This window comes from Mobula birostris, chromosome 1 (assembly GCF_030028105.1).
Source record: "Mobula birostris isolate sMobBir1 chromosome 1, sMobBir1.hap1, whole genome shotgun sequence".
Lineage (NCBI taxonomy): Eukaryota > Metazoa > Chordata > Chondrichthyes > Myliobatiformes > Myliobatidae > Mobula > Mobula birostris.
The window spans coordinates 105,701,571-105,719,329 of record NC_092370.1 but is presented as its reverse complement, the minus strand read 5'-3'; the positions used below and the strand labels follow the sequence as shown (position 1 = coordinate 105,719,329).

The following is a 17,759-nucleotide window of genomic DNA, read 5'->3' as shown; positions in this document are numbered from 1 at the left end:
GGAAAGGATGAAGGATTTTTGCTTTCCATTTCATCGCCTCAAAATGTACCAAAACAGTTTACACACAATTAACTTTTAAATTGTAGCCATATTAGAATATAGGAGAAGCTGAGCTAAAAGGCATGCACTAAGTTTCCATTAGCAACAATAAAATATGAACAGATGGTTGAGAAATTAACACTACCCACCAGACTGGGGCTAGCTCACTTTCTATGATCCAGATAGAAACAGCAGAAAGGTTGGCACAATACTCACAGTGTCAAGTCTGAAAATGGAACTAGGAATATTCAAGAATTGGTGCTTAGTCTAACATGAGATGTAATTTTTTTTAAGATAGTTGTTATCTCAGCTCTAGAAATGAGCCTTGCAGGAAAGCTGACCAAGGATTAGCTGGCCACAGGATGTTGCCTCTATCTTATTGAACAGTCTATCACTGAATAGTCACAGACAAAGAGACAGCAAAGCCAATATTCTGAGGATGTCATGGAACAACAGTGCAGTGTGATATGCAGTGGCTGGCATGAATTTGCATTTATAATTCCATACATCATTGAATTCCAAATTTGAATATATCACAATGAAGAACAGTATGTGCACACTGTCACATCCCTTAAGGGAGGAAAAAATGTTGGAAAAGCAATGTTTCTGATATACACTTGTGGATCCTTTTAGAAGCATATGTTGGCAAAAAGGTCAATGAAGACAGATTCAGTGAAGAGTCAACTGAGCTTTAATAGCTTGAATGTGAAAATTAATTCAGAGCTCAGTTTTCATAGAGTTTTGGATGATTCTGAAAAGCTTCCAGCTCACAGTTGTACTGAACAGTTTGATTTATATAATCAGATCTGCTTCATTCTCACGAAGATGCAGTTCAGTGAAAGTGTGGTACTGGCTTGCATCCAATGGATCAGTGGCTGTTGCATTGGATATCTGGCTGCTCATTGTTCAAGTTTAAGTTCAGGTTTATTCTCATTGAACTGTATACATGTACACCAACAAACAAAACAATGTTCCTCTGGGCCAAGGTGCACAATGCAGTACATATAACTCAGGCAATAACACAATGTAATTTTACACAAATAAATTAACAAATAATATAATATTTTTCCAAAAGATTGACATTTAGCAGAAGATGCATTGGAGTAATTTGTCATAGTCTATTAACATTAAGAATATAATCATGTAAATATTTTTGGATTGACACTTTATTTCTGTTGCATTTTCACAAATTTTAAACAATGGTAGTATGAAAATATATAAGCATAAAATAGAAGGACAAAACGTGTGGATTTTTGAGCTGATCTGAACTTGCCTGGCACCTGTATGGGTCCCAGCTATGGCTGCCTTTTTGTTGGCTTTGTGGAACAATCTATGTTCCAAGCCTACACTGGTATCTGTCCCCCTCTTTTCCTTCACTACATCGAAGACTGTATTGGCGCTGCTTCCTGCACGCATGCTGAGCTCGTTGACTTCATTAACTTTGCCTCTAACTTTCACCCTGCCCTCAAGTTTACCTGGTCCATTTCTGACACCTCCCTCCCCTTTCTTGATCTTTCTGTCTCTATCTCTGGAGGCAGCTTATCTACTGATGTCTACTATAAGCTTATGGACTGTCACAGCTACCAGGACTATTCCTCTTCCCACCCTGTTTCTTGCAAAAATGCCATCCCCTTCTCGCAATTCCTCTGTCTCCACCGCATCTGCTCTCAGGAAGAAGCTTTTCATTCCAGAACAAAGGAGGTGTCTTCCTTTTTTAAAGAAAGGGGCTACTCTTCCTCCACCATCAACTCTGCTCTCAAACACATCTCTCCCATTTCACACACATCTGTTCTCACCCCATCCTCCTGCCACCCCACTAGGAATAGGGTTCCCCTTGTCTTCACCTACCATCCCACCAGCCTCCGGGTCCAACATATTCTCAGTAATTTCCGCCACCTCCAACGGGATCCCACCACCAAGCATATCTTTCCCTCTCTTCCCCCCCCCCCCCCCGCCTTCCGCAGGAATCGCTCTCCATGTGACTCCATTGTCCAGTCGTCCCCCCCATCCCTTCCCACCGATCTCCCTCCTGGCACTTATCCTTGTAAGCGGAACAAGTGCTACACATGTCCTTACACTTCCTCCCTTACCACCATTCAGGGCCCCAGATAGTCCTTCCAGGTGAAGCGACCCTTCACCTGTGTGTCGGCTGGCGTGATATAGTGCTCCCGGTGCGACCTTCTATATATTGGTGAGACCCGACACAGGCTGAGAGACCGTTTTGCTGAACACCTACGCTCTGTCTGCCAGAGAAAGCAAGATCTCCCAGTGGCCACACATTTTAATTCCACGTTCCATTCCCATTCTGATATGTCCATCCACAGCCTCCTCTACTGTAAAGATGAAGCCACAGTCAGGTTGGAGGAACAACACTTTATATTCTGTCTGGGTAGCCTTTAATCTGATGGCATGAACATTGACTTCTCTAACTTCTCTTAATGCCCCTCTTCCCCTTCACACCCCATCCCTTATTTATTTATTTATTTAATATATATATTTTTCCCCTTTTTTTTTCCTCTTCTCTCTCTGTCCCTCTCACTATAAATCCTTGCCTGCTCTCCACCCTCCGGGCTCCCTTCCCCCCTTCTTTCTCCCCCCAGGCTTCCTGTCCCATGATCCTCTCCCTTCTCCAGTCTAATATCCCTTTTGCCAATCAATTTTCCAGCTTGTAGATCCACCCCTCCCCTCCTGTCTTCTTCTATCACTTTGGATCTCCCCCTCCTACTTTCAAATCTCTTATTATCTTTTCTTTCAGTTAGTCCTGCTGAAGGGTCCCAACCTGAAACTTCGACTGTACCGCTTCCTATAGTTGCTGCCTGGCCTTCTGCGTTCCACCAGCATTTTTTGTGTGTGTTGCTCGGTTTTACTTTCCTGCAACCATTGACTCTGATATTTCAAGAATTTGCCTGCTGCAATCACTGATAAAAACAATGATTAAATTTTCACTTTTCTGGAATGAGGAGTTCCTAGCATTTACAACCAACAAAGAGAAGAAAATACTCCCAATTTATCTGTGTGACCTCTTATTCTGATGTAATTCTAAATGATCCAGAATGATTAGCTAAATGAAGAATCTTTTCTTCATCTACACTGTCAAACAGCCTCAGAATCTAACATTTTTCATAAGATCACATTCCATTCTTCTCAACTTCAATGGCTTTACACTCAATCACTTAGTCACTCTTCTTAATAACATCCCTTCATCCCAAAAGTCAGCCTTGTAAATTTTCTCTGAGCTGTGTCCAGTATCTAGATTATCCCTTCTGAAAAAGAGCAAAACTATATGCTGCAGTTCAGCTGTGTATTTAACAACATCTATTTCAGAGGTAAAAACACTTTTATACCCATTTTTTTTTTTGCTTAAAATCAACATTCCCTTTGTCTCTGCTTTAATCCCAGGATAAATTTCTATGTCTCATTTGTGAGGTTTTCTAGATCATCTAGTCAGCAACATTCTGTAGTCTCTATCTTTTTAAACTCTTTCTGATTCAGTTCATTTCCTGGTGCAGTTCTCCACTGGCATCTCAGCTTCTATCTGTTTAGTGTTGCCCAGCACAGCAAAAAGAATCCTTCAGCACAGACAACTAATTGCTTTTATAGAATCCCTTTGACAACTGGTAAGATTCCCAAACCCAACTCAGCCCACTTGTTGTTCGTGAGCTTGGAGCCATTTTCATGTTATCCACTAATTTTCATGTTATATCCAAATTTTCTGTCAGCTCATTTACATACTTATCAAAATCATTCACGTATCACAGCAAAGGTTCCAGCACTAATCCTTGGAGAATATCATTGTTCACAGACTTTCAATCAGAAAAACACTCCTCCACTGTTACACTCTATCTTACGATCAAACCAAATTTGGATCCAATTTGCCAACTCAACTTGAATCCTATGTGACCTAATCTCTGGACCAACCTACCATGAGTGACTCTGTCAAATGGTTTGCTTAAGTCCAGAAAGCAACATCTATTGCCCTACCTTCATCAATTATCTTTATCACTTCAGTGAAGAAATCTGTCAAATTTGTCATCTGGGACCTCTCCAATCTAAATGCATGCTTACTATTCCCAATATTTCCATGCTTTTCCAAATGCAAGCAAACCATGGCATAAATAACCATTGTCTTTGTGCATAAATAACATAAATAGGTGTGCTTATTGAATTAAGTTCCTTTTTTGTAATAGTTTTATTTATAATAATGTGCTTACAGTTTCTGTGCTTCTGCTTACTTATTTTCACAATGAAGTTAGACTTATGGTGGGAATCAAAGGTACGAAGGGCAAGAAGAGACCCTTCTAATGTGTTCTGTCCTTCACTGTTACTGATCTGGTGATTTGTTGTTTGGGAACTGTTTTGCCATTTCATGGGGCAGCAGGGCATTCATTGTACATTTTTGATTGAACATTGATTGTTTTTCAGGCACACTTCTCTGTGGTCAGATCAGTTTTCCAAATATACAGCTGTGTAATGTTGAAACCCGGCAGACAAACCTGACCTCTACGCTTGGAGATGGTGTTTGCAGAGGTGTTAAGTCCAACAAACAAAAGAAGACGTTCATGTTCATCATTGGAGGACAGGCGTTTGGTGGCTGTAAGTTCCTGATCTACTATTTACTCAGCCATGTTCAGTTTTAAATAAAGGAAAGCAGGGTTTGAAAGATAACTGTCTTGAAATTCATACTTCTGCAATGCACCAAACTTTATTCACAGAATTTACTTTTGTACTTGAGTTGCATTAGAATTTTGTGAAAGTATTAGCCAAAATAAGTACATTGCATTCCATTAGCAGCCATTAACTAATGATAAGCTAATTGAGAGATTAATACTAACTTGTACTAGGGTCATCTCCCCGGTCGTCTTCAGATAGAAACAATGCCAGGTTTGAAATTAGAACTAGAAACTTCCGATAATTCATGTGCGATGTATAAAATTAGGACAGTTCTTATCTCAGCTCTTGGGTTAGAAACCAGATAAATTGACCAAAGAATTAGCTGACCACATGCTCTTGCCTCTATCTTATTGAATAGCCTGTCTCTGTTTAGACCTGATCAAGAAGAATATCATAGGCAGGGTCTTATTTGATGAATTGAGGCATCAATCCAGTGTGAGATACAGTGATTTAGTATGAGGCTGCATTCATGATCTCACACATTGTGATATATTCAAATTTGGAAATTCAACAATGAAAAGCAGTACATGCACATTGTTATATCCCTTACAGCAGGACAAAATACTGGAAATAGCAATTTTCCTGATAAATTCTTGTGGATCTTTCAGATAAAAATATGTTGTCAAAAAGATTGATGCAAATAGATAACAGTAAAATAAACCAATTTGGTTTTCATAGAGATTTGGATGAACTTTGAAAACGTTTTCTCGTTCATAGCTACACAGCATTGGAATATCACTTGACTTGTATGATTAGTTCTGCTTCATAGTTTAGTAGATTCAGTTCAATGAAAGTGTTGCACTAACTAATGTTCATTTGATCAGTAGACCATTTGCAGTGGAAAAAGTTTAGAAGCTAAAACTTAAAAGGTTTCAAATGGGTTTTTGCCACCAAACTTTTCATTATCCCAAATGGTCATGTATAGATTTTGTTAATTTTCCCTTACTGATTCAACGTCCCAGCTTAATAGATTTTATGCAATAATTGTGTAAGCTTACATTTTACTTTGAGACTTTGTCTGAATGGCCTCCTTTCCCACTAAGAAATTTGAAATAAATGATTTGTTTTAGGTTTGTGAATAAATGAGAAGCCCATTTCTTACATATTGTGCACACACTGATCAAAAATACAGTGAAAATACTGAATGGAGAAGGAAATTTTGGCATTATAACTAGAGGTGCCATGTTTCACTAGTTCTTTCTCAGAAGGCCATTACCACTAGTTACTGGCCACAAACTACTGTTGCATATTATATGGGACCAAAACCCACTATTCTTACAATGACAGCATCAGTAATGCAGAGATGGGCTACCCTACTATCTCAATACAACTGTAGCATTTGAAGAAAGAACATTTAAAATGCAGAAGACATAAAGAATGAAAATTACAGGCAAGGGAAGGAAATTTTCTGGTCAGAGAAGTAAACCAGCTGAAACTACTAAATATAAAAAGGCCTGATTTTGAAGCAAGTCACTGAGCAAGATTAAGTGGATTGGTTGATCCCATTCAAGTCTAAATGAGGCTATAAATAGAACACTGTGGAGGCCATATGTTTTCTACCAACTAATGTAGCATAAAATAGGGACACAAGTTAATGCTACTGAAAGAATTTCTTTTACAAAGTTATGTAAAGAAATTCTATGCATTAGGGTTTAATGTAGTGAATATAAAAAGCGACTATTAGAAATATCTTTTGGCCTGGATCAGACAAAGAGTGAGGAGAGCAGAAGACAGCATATCAAAAAATCTTCTAAAATGAATCCCACGGCTTTTTAAGAAGAAGCAACATATAATGTTTATGAAGAAAATCAATTAGAGACTTTGTCATTTGAGTCCAGGAGTAGATGATATTCCAACAGCATCTGATGAATCTTGAAGTGCTACTGGGAAATCTCAGACAGACTGGAACTTGGTTAAATTTGTAAATAAATGAATTCAATTTACACTTAAAACAGAGAAAATAATTGTAATAGCTTATTTTAAGGCTGCCACTTCCCTTTAAGGATAGTGTGCCATGTAACTTGCAACAATACACATTGTAAATTCCAGAGTCAATCATGAATAGCCAATGGATTAATCACGTATACCTGGTCTGAGCTTCCTGTGTCTCTCATGCATAAATGTAAACACACTTCAGGTTTTGCACCATTGTGCCCATGTTTTGCAACTTCAGATATGCAGAATGAAGCAAGCCAAGAAGAAAAGAATATTTAAGCTTCAGATAAACAAAAGATTTTAAATCAAAAACTTTGCTTTTAAGGCCATTCAACCCATCATGTCTATGCTAGTATGTAACATTTCCATCAACTCTAAGGAAATCCCTGGTCATTTTGCTTTTACCTATTCTCACTCACAAACCCATGAATTTCACCTTGATTCCACACCTACCCCAAGGGCAATGTACATGAGCAAAATAATTGACAGATCTGAACAGCTTTGGGATATGGGAGAAAACTATGGCGCTCAGGGGAAAGCTATGCAGTCACAGGGAGATTGGGCAAACCCAACATGGGCAGCATTGGGGGTCAGGATTAAACCCATAGGAGATGTGTGGCAGTGTCACCGAATCATCCACACAGGCAAGATGTTTAGGGTACATTAAATACAATAGGGATACAAGAAAGAGTGAGAAGGAAAGCTAATTAAAGGATTATCACGCTCTTCATTTTCTATGTCATGCTGATAAAATAGAAGGATATGAGTTATTTCATAATTCTTTCCCAAGGCTATTTCAGAGCACCTAGAAGTTTTTAGGACATCCTCAAGTTCCTTTTTTTTAATGTTTCATTGCATGCTCTGTGCTTATGGGAGTCTAATTCAGGACACCAAAAGACTATTGTTGTCTTTATCTCATGCAGAATGTTTGAAATGAGCAAGTGTAACATGAAAGGAATTTTGATGTTCTATTTTCATGCAGCTTATGCGTTGCTAGCAGAAAGCTTTAAGGATGCTCGATACTTAAATGAACTGACGCCAGAATTGGAGGAAAATTTTCAGAGAACGTTTAATCGTTTCCAGCATGTCTACCTCTGGCAAGGTGAGCTTTACATCCTGTTGTTAATGTTTAATTTTACAGCTATCATGTTTTTTTTTTCATCCATTGCCCACCTCCATTGACATCCAACATCTTTTCTATGACTCAAACAATTTCCATATCACATTGATCTGATAGAGCTCTTAAAGATAGCAGAGTCAAGGGATATGGAGAGAAGGCAAGAACAGGGTACTGATTGTGGATGATCAGCCATGATCACAGTGAATGGCAGAGCTGGCTCGAAGGGCCGAAAGGCCTACTCCTGCACCTATTGTCTACTGTAATGCATATTCATTAAGAGATCAGTTTGTGGCCCCCTTTTAGGATTGACAATTCTATAGTTTGGAGGTTGGTATATATAAAAAAAAAATAAACCCTCACAATTTTTTCTCAATAAAAGAACCAATCAGTTTCCCTCCACCATCACTCTCCTTCGTCTGGCAGAACTGATCCTCACCCTCAACAGTTTTGCTTTCTGATCCTCCTACTTTCTCCAGGCTTGAGAACTAGCCATGGGCACCCACATGGGTCCCAACTATGCTTGCTTTTTCACTGGCTATGTAGAAGAGTCCATGTTCCACGACTTCCCTGGTAATAATCCCCAACTCTTCCTTTGCTACACTGATGACTGTATTGGTAATGCTTCATGCACCCATGCTGTGCTCATCAATTTCATCAACTTTACCTCCAATTCTTATCCTGCCCTTAAATTCATTTGGTCCATTTCTGACACCTTCCTTTCCTTTCTTGAACTTTCTGTCTTCATTTCTGGAGACCAACTGTCAACCAACATCTTTTATAAATCTACCAGTTCCACAATTATCTTGACTATAACTCTGTCTTCTGTAAAAATATTAACCCCTTTTCTCATTTCCTTGTCTCTGCTATATATGTTCCCAGGATGCAGCCACCTTTTGCAGGGCATCTGAGAAAGAACGGGGTTTCCCTTCCTTCAAAGAACGGGGTTTCGCTTCCTCAAACAATGATGCTGCCCTCGCCCACACATCTGCCATTTCTCAAATTGTCTTCCCTCTGCCTTAACAATGATAGAGTTCTTCTTGTCCTTGCCCATCACTCAATGACCCTCCACATCCAACATATTCTCCGCAACTTCTGCCATCTCCAATGGAATCCTACCATGATCTTTACCTCCCCCCCCCCCTTTACTTTCCCCAGGGATTGCTCCCTCTGTGATTCCCTTGTCTATTCATTCCTCCACACTAATCTCTCTCCCAGCACTCATCCCTGCAAGCAGCCAAAGTGCTACACCTGCCCATTCACCTCCTCCCTCACATCCATTTAGGGCCCCTGGTGAAGCAACACTTCAGCTGTGAATCTGCTGGGGTCATCTATTGTGTCTGATGCTCCTGATATGGCTTCCTCTACATTAGTAAGACCCATCATAAATTGGGGACTGCTTTGTTGAACACCTCCACTCCAATCGCCAAATATGGAACTCCCTGGATGCCAAACATTTTAATTCTGATTCCCATTCCCGGTCCTGTTCTGACTTGTCAGTCCATGATGACCTTTTGTGCCATAATGATGCCATGCTCAAGGTGAAGGAGCAAAACCTTGTATTCCATTTGGGTACACTCCAACATGCTGAAATGAATCTCGTTTTTTTGTCTTGATTTTTAAAAAGAAAGTTTCCCTTCCTGCTGACTTCCTCCAACATTTTGTGTGCGTTGCTTTGGGTTTTCAGCATCTGCAGAATTTCTTGTGTACAATTACTTTGTTCAGAAACCATCCAAGTATAATTTCAGATCCTCTTCTATCAATGTCCAGCCCTTTAGGAAAATGCATGTATAATTCCTACTGTGAATCAATTTTCCGTCATATTTTGCACATGATAATGTCTCCTAAAATCATGGTATGTATTTCTAGCTTGCTGACAAAAATTGGGTCAAAAGGTTCTGACCGATGATCAGTGGGTTGAGCAGCACCTGTGGAGGAAAGGAGTTGTTGAGGTTTTCTGGTCGAAAGCTTGCACCTGGGCCAATTAGAAGATTCAACATTCAAGACAGTTTATCGTCATTTTCCGGTACTCAAATGTGAAGGAAAATGAAATGATTGTTACTCTGAATCCTCTGATGCAGTATTTAAAAAAAATACTGAGCATAAAGAACGCAATAAAAATCACAATAAGCATAAGTACATCAGATTATGTTATATTCATTGACTGATTTACATATATAAAAATTATGCTAGGTACTGGAGTATCTGTACATAAGGTGACTGACAGGATATGATAAAGTAGAAGTGGTGGGGTGGGTTAATGGGTAAAGGCATTGATCAGTCTGATGGCATGGGGAAGTAACTGTTTTTGAGTCTGGTGGTCCTGGCATGGATGCTGTGCAATCTCTTCCCTAATGGGAGTAGGACAATAACTGATGGTCTCTTAGGAAGATAGAAATTCAATTTAATTGTGCAAAGAATTAGATATCAGATATCACAAAGTGTATCAATATTACCAAAGAGTATGGGACAATAATGATAAAAGATTTGATATGCAGCATGCTTTCCTTCACAACATATCAATTGTATTTACAGCTTTGACTTTTTCTATTGGGCAGGTTTTTCTTAGACATTTGAACTAAAATTATTATTTCAATTGATTTTCAGATTCTGACATGAACAAAAGGTTAAATTCCACCAACTCCAAAACTAAATGTTCTGGTCAAACTCCACAAGACCAACAGATTCCCAAACTACCAGGTATTTACAACTCATTATGCAGATTGTGGATGGCATAACTGAAGTTTTTAATACTGAGATTAATCATTTCTTATCAGGTAATGGTAGATAAATGAAATGGAATATCAATTCAACAATTAGGTCTGATAAACTGAAATTATGATTTCTGTTCCTAATATGATTGTGCAACATTCATCAAATTGACATAAATTGTCCAATCCTAGATGACCTGAGAGGCTTGCAAACACTGAATAGCATGTCAGGGTATTTCAGAGGATAGTTAAGAGTAGTCCTCCCCCATGATTCTGTATTGGCTTGCCCACAGAGAATAATGGTGGAAGGGTGTTTTTCTGTCTGGCTGGGGGGGTGGGGTGGGATCTGTGGCCAGTGGTATTCCTCAGAGATCAGTGTTATGGCCTCTGTTCTTTGTGATATTTACACATGACTTGGATAAAAATGGACAAGTTATTAAGTTTGCAATGACACAATAATTGATGGAGTATGAAGAGTGAAGGGCTGAAAAAGAATAGCAGGAAATAGATCTATTACAGATATGGATATTGGAATGGCAGATTGAGTTTAATCTGAGCAAATGTAAGGTGTTGTACTTTTGGAGATAAAATGTAAGGGAAATGTATCAAGTTTTTGGTAGGAGCCTTAACAACACTGATTTACATAGTGATCTTGGGATCCAAGTCCATATGCAAGGAGATGGGTTAGTACAGATTCACACGGCATACTTGCCTTCATTGGTCAAGGCATTGAAAGAATGAACTGTGCTATATAAAATTAGTTAAGCCACATGTGGAGTACTGTGTGTAGATTTGGTCATCGATCTTACAGGAGGAATGTGGAGACTTTGGGGAAAAAATGCAGAAGAGGTTCAGACCATAACAATAGACGCAGAATTAGCAAAACCTTTTATAAGCACGCTGCCCTGCTTATGCAGTATGAGCACAAGGAGGGGTTTGCCAAATTTGTGTTACTTTCTCTAGAGGCTGAGGGGAAACCTGTTACTAGTTTATAAATTATGGGAGGCATAGATAAGGTAGATAGTCAGAATCATTTTGCAGAGTGAAAATGCTAAGGAGATTTAAGGTCAGAGGGAGAAAGTTTAAAGGAAATGTCTGGAGCAGTATTTTTACACAGAGAATGGTAAGTGTCTGGAACAGGCTGCCAGAAGTAGTGGTGGAGGCAGATATGATGATGGTGTTTAAGAAGCTGTTTGATTGACACATGAATATGCAGAGAATGGAGGAATATGGATTGTATACATGCAGAAGAAATTTAGTTCAACTTGGCATCATGTTTGCCACAGATTTTCTGGGCTAAAGTCTTGTTCCTATCCTGTACCGTTTTACATTCTGTGTTCAAAATTACAGAAACAGGCCCTTCAGCCAATTATGTCCAAGACCATCAGCGAGTACCCATCTGTGCTAAATCCGATTTACTAGCACTTGGTTCACAGCCTTCTATGCGTTGGCTATTCATATACTAACACAGATACTTTTTAAAAATGTTATTCAAGTGCTTTCCTCCATCACCCTGTGTGTTCCAGATTGCAACCACCCTCTAGATGACTCTTTTCCCCTCAGATTCCGCTGATCCTCTTATTTTTCACTTTAAGCCTGTGTCCTCTTGATTTTAGAAGTTTTCATTATGGGGAGGGGGGGAATGGTTCACTATTACACTGTCTATGTCTCTCACATGTTGTACACCTTTGTCAATTCCCTATTCAGCTTTCTCTGTGCCAAGGAAAACCAACACAGTCTACACAACCACTACTCGTAACTGTTTCCCAAGCAACACTCTGATAAAATTTTCTCAGCCCCTCCCCAGAATAGTCACTTTCTTCCAGTGGTGGGGTGATCAAAACTGCACCTCTTACTCCAGCTATGGTCGAATCAGAGTTTTATGAAGTTTTGGAAATGCTTCTTTTCACGTTATATGTCAATGATTAGGATGACAAAATTGATGGCTTTGTGGCCAAGTTTGTGGATGATGCATAGATAGGTGGAGCGGAAAGTCGTGATGAGGAACCAGGGAGTCTGCAGAAGGACTTCAATGGATTAGGAGAATAGGCAAAGTGGCAGATGAAATGCTGTGCAGAAAAGTGTACGGTCGTGCACTTTGGAAGAAGAATAAAGGTGTAGATTGTTTTTTAAACAGGGAACAAATTCAGAAATCTGAGGTGTAAAGGAGTCCCTGTACAGGATTCCTCAAAAACTAACATGATGTTTATGTCAGTGACAAGGAAGGCAAATGCAATGTGAGCATTATTTTGAGAGAACTGGAATGTAAAAGTAAGGATGTAATACTAAGACTTCATAAGGCATTGGTCAGACTGCTCTTGGATTATTCTGAACAATTTTGGACCACTTGTCTAAGAAAAGATGTGCTGGTATTGAGGAGGGTCCAGTGCAGTTCACAGGAATGAAGGGCTTAATGTATAAGAAGTCTGGATGGTTCTGGGCCTGTCCTCACTGGAGTTTAGAAGAATGCTCAGGATCTCATTGAAACCTATTGAATATTGAAAGGTCTAGACAGTAGATGTGGAGAGGATTTTCCTGTATTGGGAGAGCTTAGGACCAAAGGGCACGGCCTCAGAACAGAAAGAAGACCCTTTAGAAGACGGCTGAGGAGGAATTTCTTGAGCTCGAAGTTGGTGAATCTGTGAAATTCATTGCCATGGATGGCTGTGGAGGCCGAGTCATTGGGTATAATTAAAATGGAGATTGATAGCTTGATTAGTAAGGAAGAAGACAGGAGAATGGGATTGAGGGATAATAAATCAGCCACAATGGAATGGCAGAGCAGACTCGATGGGCCAAATGGCCTAATTACGCTCCTATGTCTTAGTCTTATGGCATTGAATTCCTTTTACCATTGCCTCATCCAACCTATCAGTGAATTAATACTGTTCTGTAACCTAGTGTTATCCTCACTATCAACAACATGCTTATTTTTTTGTCTTCTGCATTTACTAATCATACCTCCCGTGTTCATATCTAAATCATTCATGTATAAGACAAATGATAAGAGCCATGGCTTGGCACCTATATCTTGGTACACAACTGGTCCCAGGCTTCCAGTCACGAAAACAGCACTGTACTTACATCTCCTCTTACCAAGTCAAATATTCATTGGATTCACTTTGCCAACTTCACTTGGGTCCTTTGGACTGTGATCTTGTCCAAGGAAAATAAGGTTCCAGGGATACTTAATTTTTTACAGTTTTTTTGCATAATTCTCTGATTCATAAATTGTGCAAGTGATTTTTCTTAATGAGCACATCCCAACAATGGTGGACAAAACGTCATTAATTTGAATTTGCTTTGACGAGGCCTTTACTCTTTCTCCTTTGTCTCCTGGTGAGGGAGCACTTGGGCTGTACTAGGTTCCTCTTTACATCTTAAACATTTTGTATAGAGAAGGTGTTTTGTATAAAGCAATTGGTTATCTGACCATCCAAGCAATCATTGTCCTCCCATTACATTCTGGCCTGGAAATTGCTCTTTATAGGTGCATTTAGATGCATATACACTCACTGGCCACTTTATTAGGTACAGGTGGTATCTAATAAAGTGGCCACTGAGTATATATTCATGGTCTACTGAAGGTGTAGCCCAGTCACTTCAAGGTTTGACATGTTATGCATTCAGGGACGCTCTTCTGCACACCACTGTTGTGGTTATCTGAGTTACTGTCACTTTCCTGTCAGCTTCAAACAGTCTGGCCATTCTCCCCTGCCCTCTTCATTAATGAGACAGTTTTATCCTCAGTACTGCCACTCTCTGGACTTTTTTTTTTTTGCTTTTGGCACCATTCTCTGAAAAATGTGGAGATGGTTGTGTATGAAAATCCCAGGAGTTCACCTGTTTCTGAGATATTCAAACCTACCTGTCAGACACCATAAGACATAGCCCATTGAGTCTGCTCTGCTGATCCTATTCTTTCCCTCATCAACCCCATTCCCCAGTCTTCTCCCTGTAACCTTTGATGCTGTGTGAATTCAAGAACCTGTCAATCTCTGCCTTACATACATCCAATGACCTGGCCTCCACAGCTCCTGTGGTAATAAATTCCACAAATTCACCATCCTCTGGCTGAAGAAATTTCTCTGCATCTCTGTTTTAAACAGACATCCCTCTATCCTGACACTGTGCACACTTGTCCTAGACTCTCCCACCATGGGAAACATCCTTTCCACACATACTCTGTCTAGGCCTTTCAACAATTGAAAGGTTTCAGTGAGATTCCCCTCATCCTTCTAGATTCTAGAGAGTACAGACCCAGAGCTATGAAACATTCCTCGTATGATAACTCTTTCATTCCTGGAATGATCCTTGTGAACCTCCTCTGAAACCTCTCTAATGCCAGCACATCTTTTCTTAGATGAGGAGCCCAGAACTGTTCACAATACTGAAGGTGAGGCCTCACCAGTGCCTTACAAAGCCTCAACATCACATCTCTGCTCTTGTATTCCAGACCTCTTGAAATGGATGTTAACATTGCATTTGCCATCCTCACCACAGACTCTATTAGCAAGCTAACCTTTAGGGTGTTCTGTACAAGGACTCCCACGTCCCTTTGCAGCTCAGATTTTTGGATTTTTCTCTCCATTTAGAAAATTGTCTACACCTTTTTTTCTTCTACCAAAGTACATGACCATGCATTTTACAACATTGTATTTGATTTGCCACTTTCTTGCCCATTCTCCTAACCTGTTTAAGTCCTTTGCAGCCTAACTGTTTCTGCAACACAACCTGCCTCTCCACCAATCTTCACATCCTCTGCAAAATTAGCAACAAAGCCATCTATTCCATTATCTAAGTCATTGATATACAACATAAAAAGAAGCAGTCCTAACACCTGCAGAACACCACTAGCCACTGACAGCCAACCAGAACAGGATCCTTTTATTCCACTCACTGCATCTTACCAATCAACCAATGCTCTCATTATATCAGTAACATTACTGTAATACCATGGGATCTTAACTTGGTAAGCAGCCTCACGTGTGGCACTTTGTCAAAGGCCTTCTGAAAGTCCAAATATACAACATCCACAGCATTCCCTTTACCTATCCTTCTTTTAATCTCAAAGAATTCCAACAGGCTCATCAGGCAAGCTTTTCCCATAAGGAAACCATGCTGACTTTGTCCTATCTTGTCCTGTGTCACCAAGTATCCATAACCTCATCCTTAACAATTGACTCCAATATCTTCCCAAACACTGAGTCAAGGCTGAGTGGTCTATAATTTCCTTCCTGCTGCCTTCCTCCTTTCTTAGAGTGGAATGACATTTACTAGTTTTCCTGTCCTCTGGCACCATGACAGAGTCAAATGATTTGTTGAAGATCATTACTAAAGCCTCCACAATCTCTACCGCTACCTCTTTCAAAACCATAGGGTGCAGTTCATCCGGGTGACTTATGTACCCTTAAGTCTTTTAGCTTTTTGAGCACCTTCTCCCTCATAATAGTAGCCACACTCACTTCTCTTCTCTTGCACCCTTCAACATCTGGCACACTGCTAGTATCTTCCACAGTGAAGACTGATGCAAAATGCTCTTTTAGTTCACCTGCAATCTCCTTGATCCCATTATTATTTCTCCAGCCTCATTATATCCACTCTCATCTCTATTATTTTTTATGTACTTGAAAAAGCTTTTACTATACACTTTGAGCAACACACATAAAAATGCTGGTGAACACAGCAGGCCAGGCAGCATCTATAGGAAGAGGTACAGTCGACGTTTCGGGCCGAGACCCTTCATCAGGACTAACTGAAAGAAGAGATAGTAAGAGATTTGAGAGAGGGAGGGGGAGATCTGAAATGATAGGAGAAGACAGGAAGGGGAGGGATGGAGCTAAGAGCTGGGAAGTTGATTAGCAAAAGGGATATGAGGGGATCATGGGACGGGAGGCGTAGCGAGAAAGAAGGGGGGGAGGGGGAGCCCAAAGAATGGGCAAGGAGTATAGTGAGAGGGGGAGGGAGAGAGGGGGATATATATAAAAAAAAACCATAACTGATGGGGTACGAAGGGGAGGTGGGGCATTAATGAAAGTTAGAGAAGTCAATGTTTGTTCACCAGCATTTTTGTGTGTTGCTTGAAATTCCAGCATCTGCAGATTTCCTCGTGTTTGCTACTACACACTTTGATATTGCTTGCTAACTTGATTTCATATTTCATCTTTTCCCTCCTAATGATTCTTCAAGTTGCTCTCTGCAGGTTTTTAAAAGCCTCCCAATCCTCTGTCTTACCATTAATTTTTGTCTTGTTGTATGCCCTCTCTTTTGCTTTTACATTAGCTTTGATTTCCATTGTCAGTCACAGTTGTACTATTTTGCCATTTGAGTATTTCTTTGTTTTTGGAATACATCTATCCTGCACCTTCCTCATTTTTCCTAGAAACTCAGACCATTGCTGCTTTGCTGTCATCCCTGCCAGCAGCTCCTTCCAACTTACTTTAGCCAACTTCTCTCTCATATTACTGTGCTTTCCTTTACTTCACTGAAATACTGCTACATCAGACTTGACTTTCTCTCTATCAAATTTCAAGTTGAACTCAGTCATATTGTTATCACTGCCTCCTGAGAGTTCTTTTATCTTAAGCTCCCTAATCTCTTCCAGTTCATTACATAAAGCCTGGTTTATTATAGCTGGTCCCCTAGTAGGCTCAATGGCAAACTGCTCTAAAAAGCCATCTCATAGACATTCAATAAACTCTCTCTTGAGATCCATTACCAACCTGTTTTTTCCCAATTGACCTGCATGTTGAAATCTCCCATGACTATCATAACTTTTCCCTTTTGATATGCCATTTCTATTTCCTGTTGAAATCTGTGGTCCACATTCCAGCTTGTGCTGGGAGGCCTGTATATATCTTCCATTTTAGCCTTGCAGTTGTTTAACTCAACCCACAAGGATTCAACACCTTCTGATTCAATGTCACATCTTTCTACTGATTTGATGCCATTTTTAACCAGCAGAGCCACACCATCCCCTCTGCCTACCTTCCTATCCCACTGATACAATGTGTAACTTTGGATATTCAGTTCCCAACAACAACCATCATTTAGCCACGATTCAATGGCTGTGACATCAACAATCATTCCCCAGTCAGTCACTTAGATCAGATTTCTTCCCCAATCTGATGTTTGGTCTGAACAACAACCAACCTCTTGACCCTGTCTGCATTGCTTTTGTGTATTGAATTGCTGTCACATGATTGGCTGATTAGATATTAGCATTAACAAGCGGTGTGCTGGTGTACTTTTTAAAAAAAAATTGGCCACTGAGTATAATAGGATAC

The 17,759-nt window shown here is 39.9% G+C and overlaps 1 protein-coding gene across 1 annotated transcript in view; it reads left to right on the top strand.

The window, feature by feature from the left end:
- Positions 1 to 17,759, top strand: part of tg (thyroglobulin) — a 360,953-nt gene that overhangs the window by 133,620 nt on the left and 209,574 nt on the right. Inside the window, exons 28-30 of the mRNA XM_072246581.1 lie at positions 4,552 to 4,632; positions 7,628 to 7,747; positions 10,370 to 10,462. Coding sequence (XP_072102682.1) covers positions 4,552 to 4,632; positions 7,628 to 7,747; positions 10,370 to 10,462 — 294 coding nt within the window. The remainder of the gene's footprint in view (positions 1 to 4,551; positions 4,633 to 7,627; positions 7,748 to 10,369; positions 10,463 to 17,759) is intronic.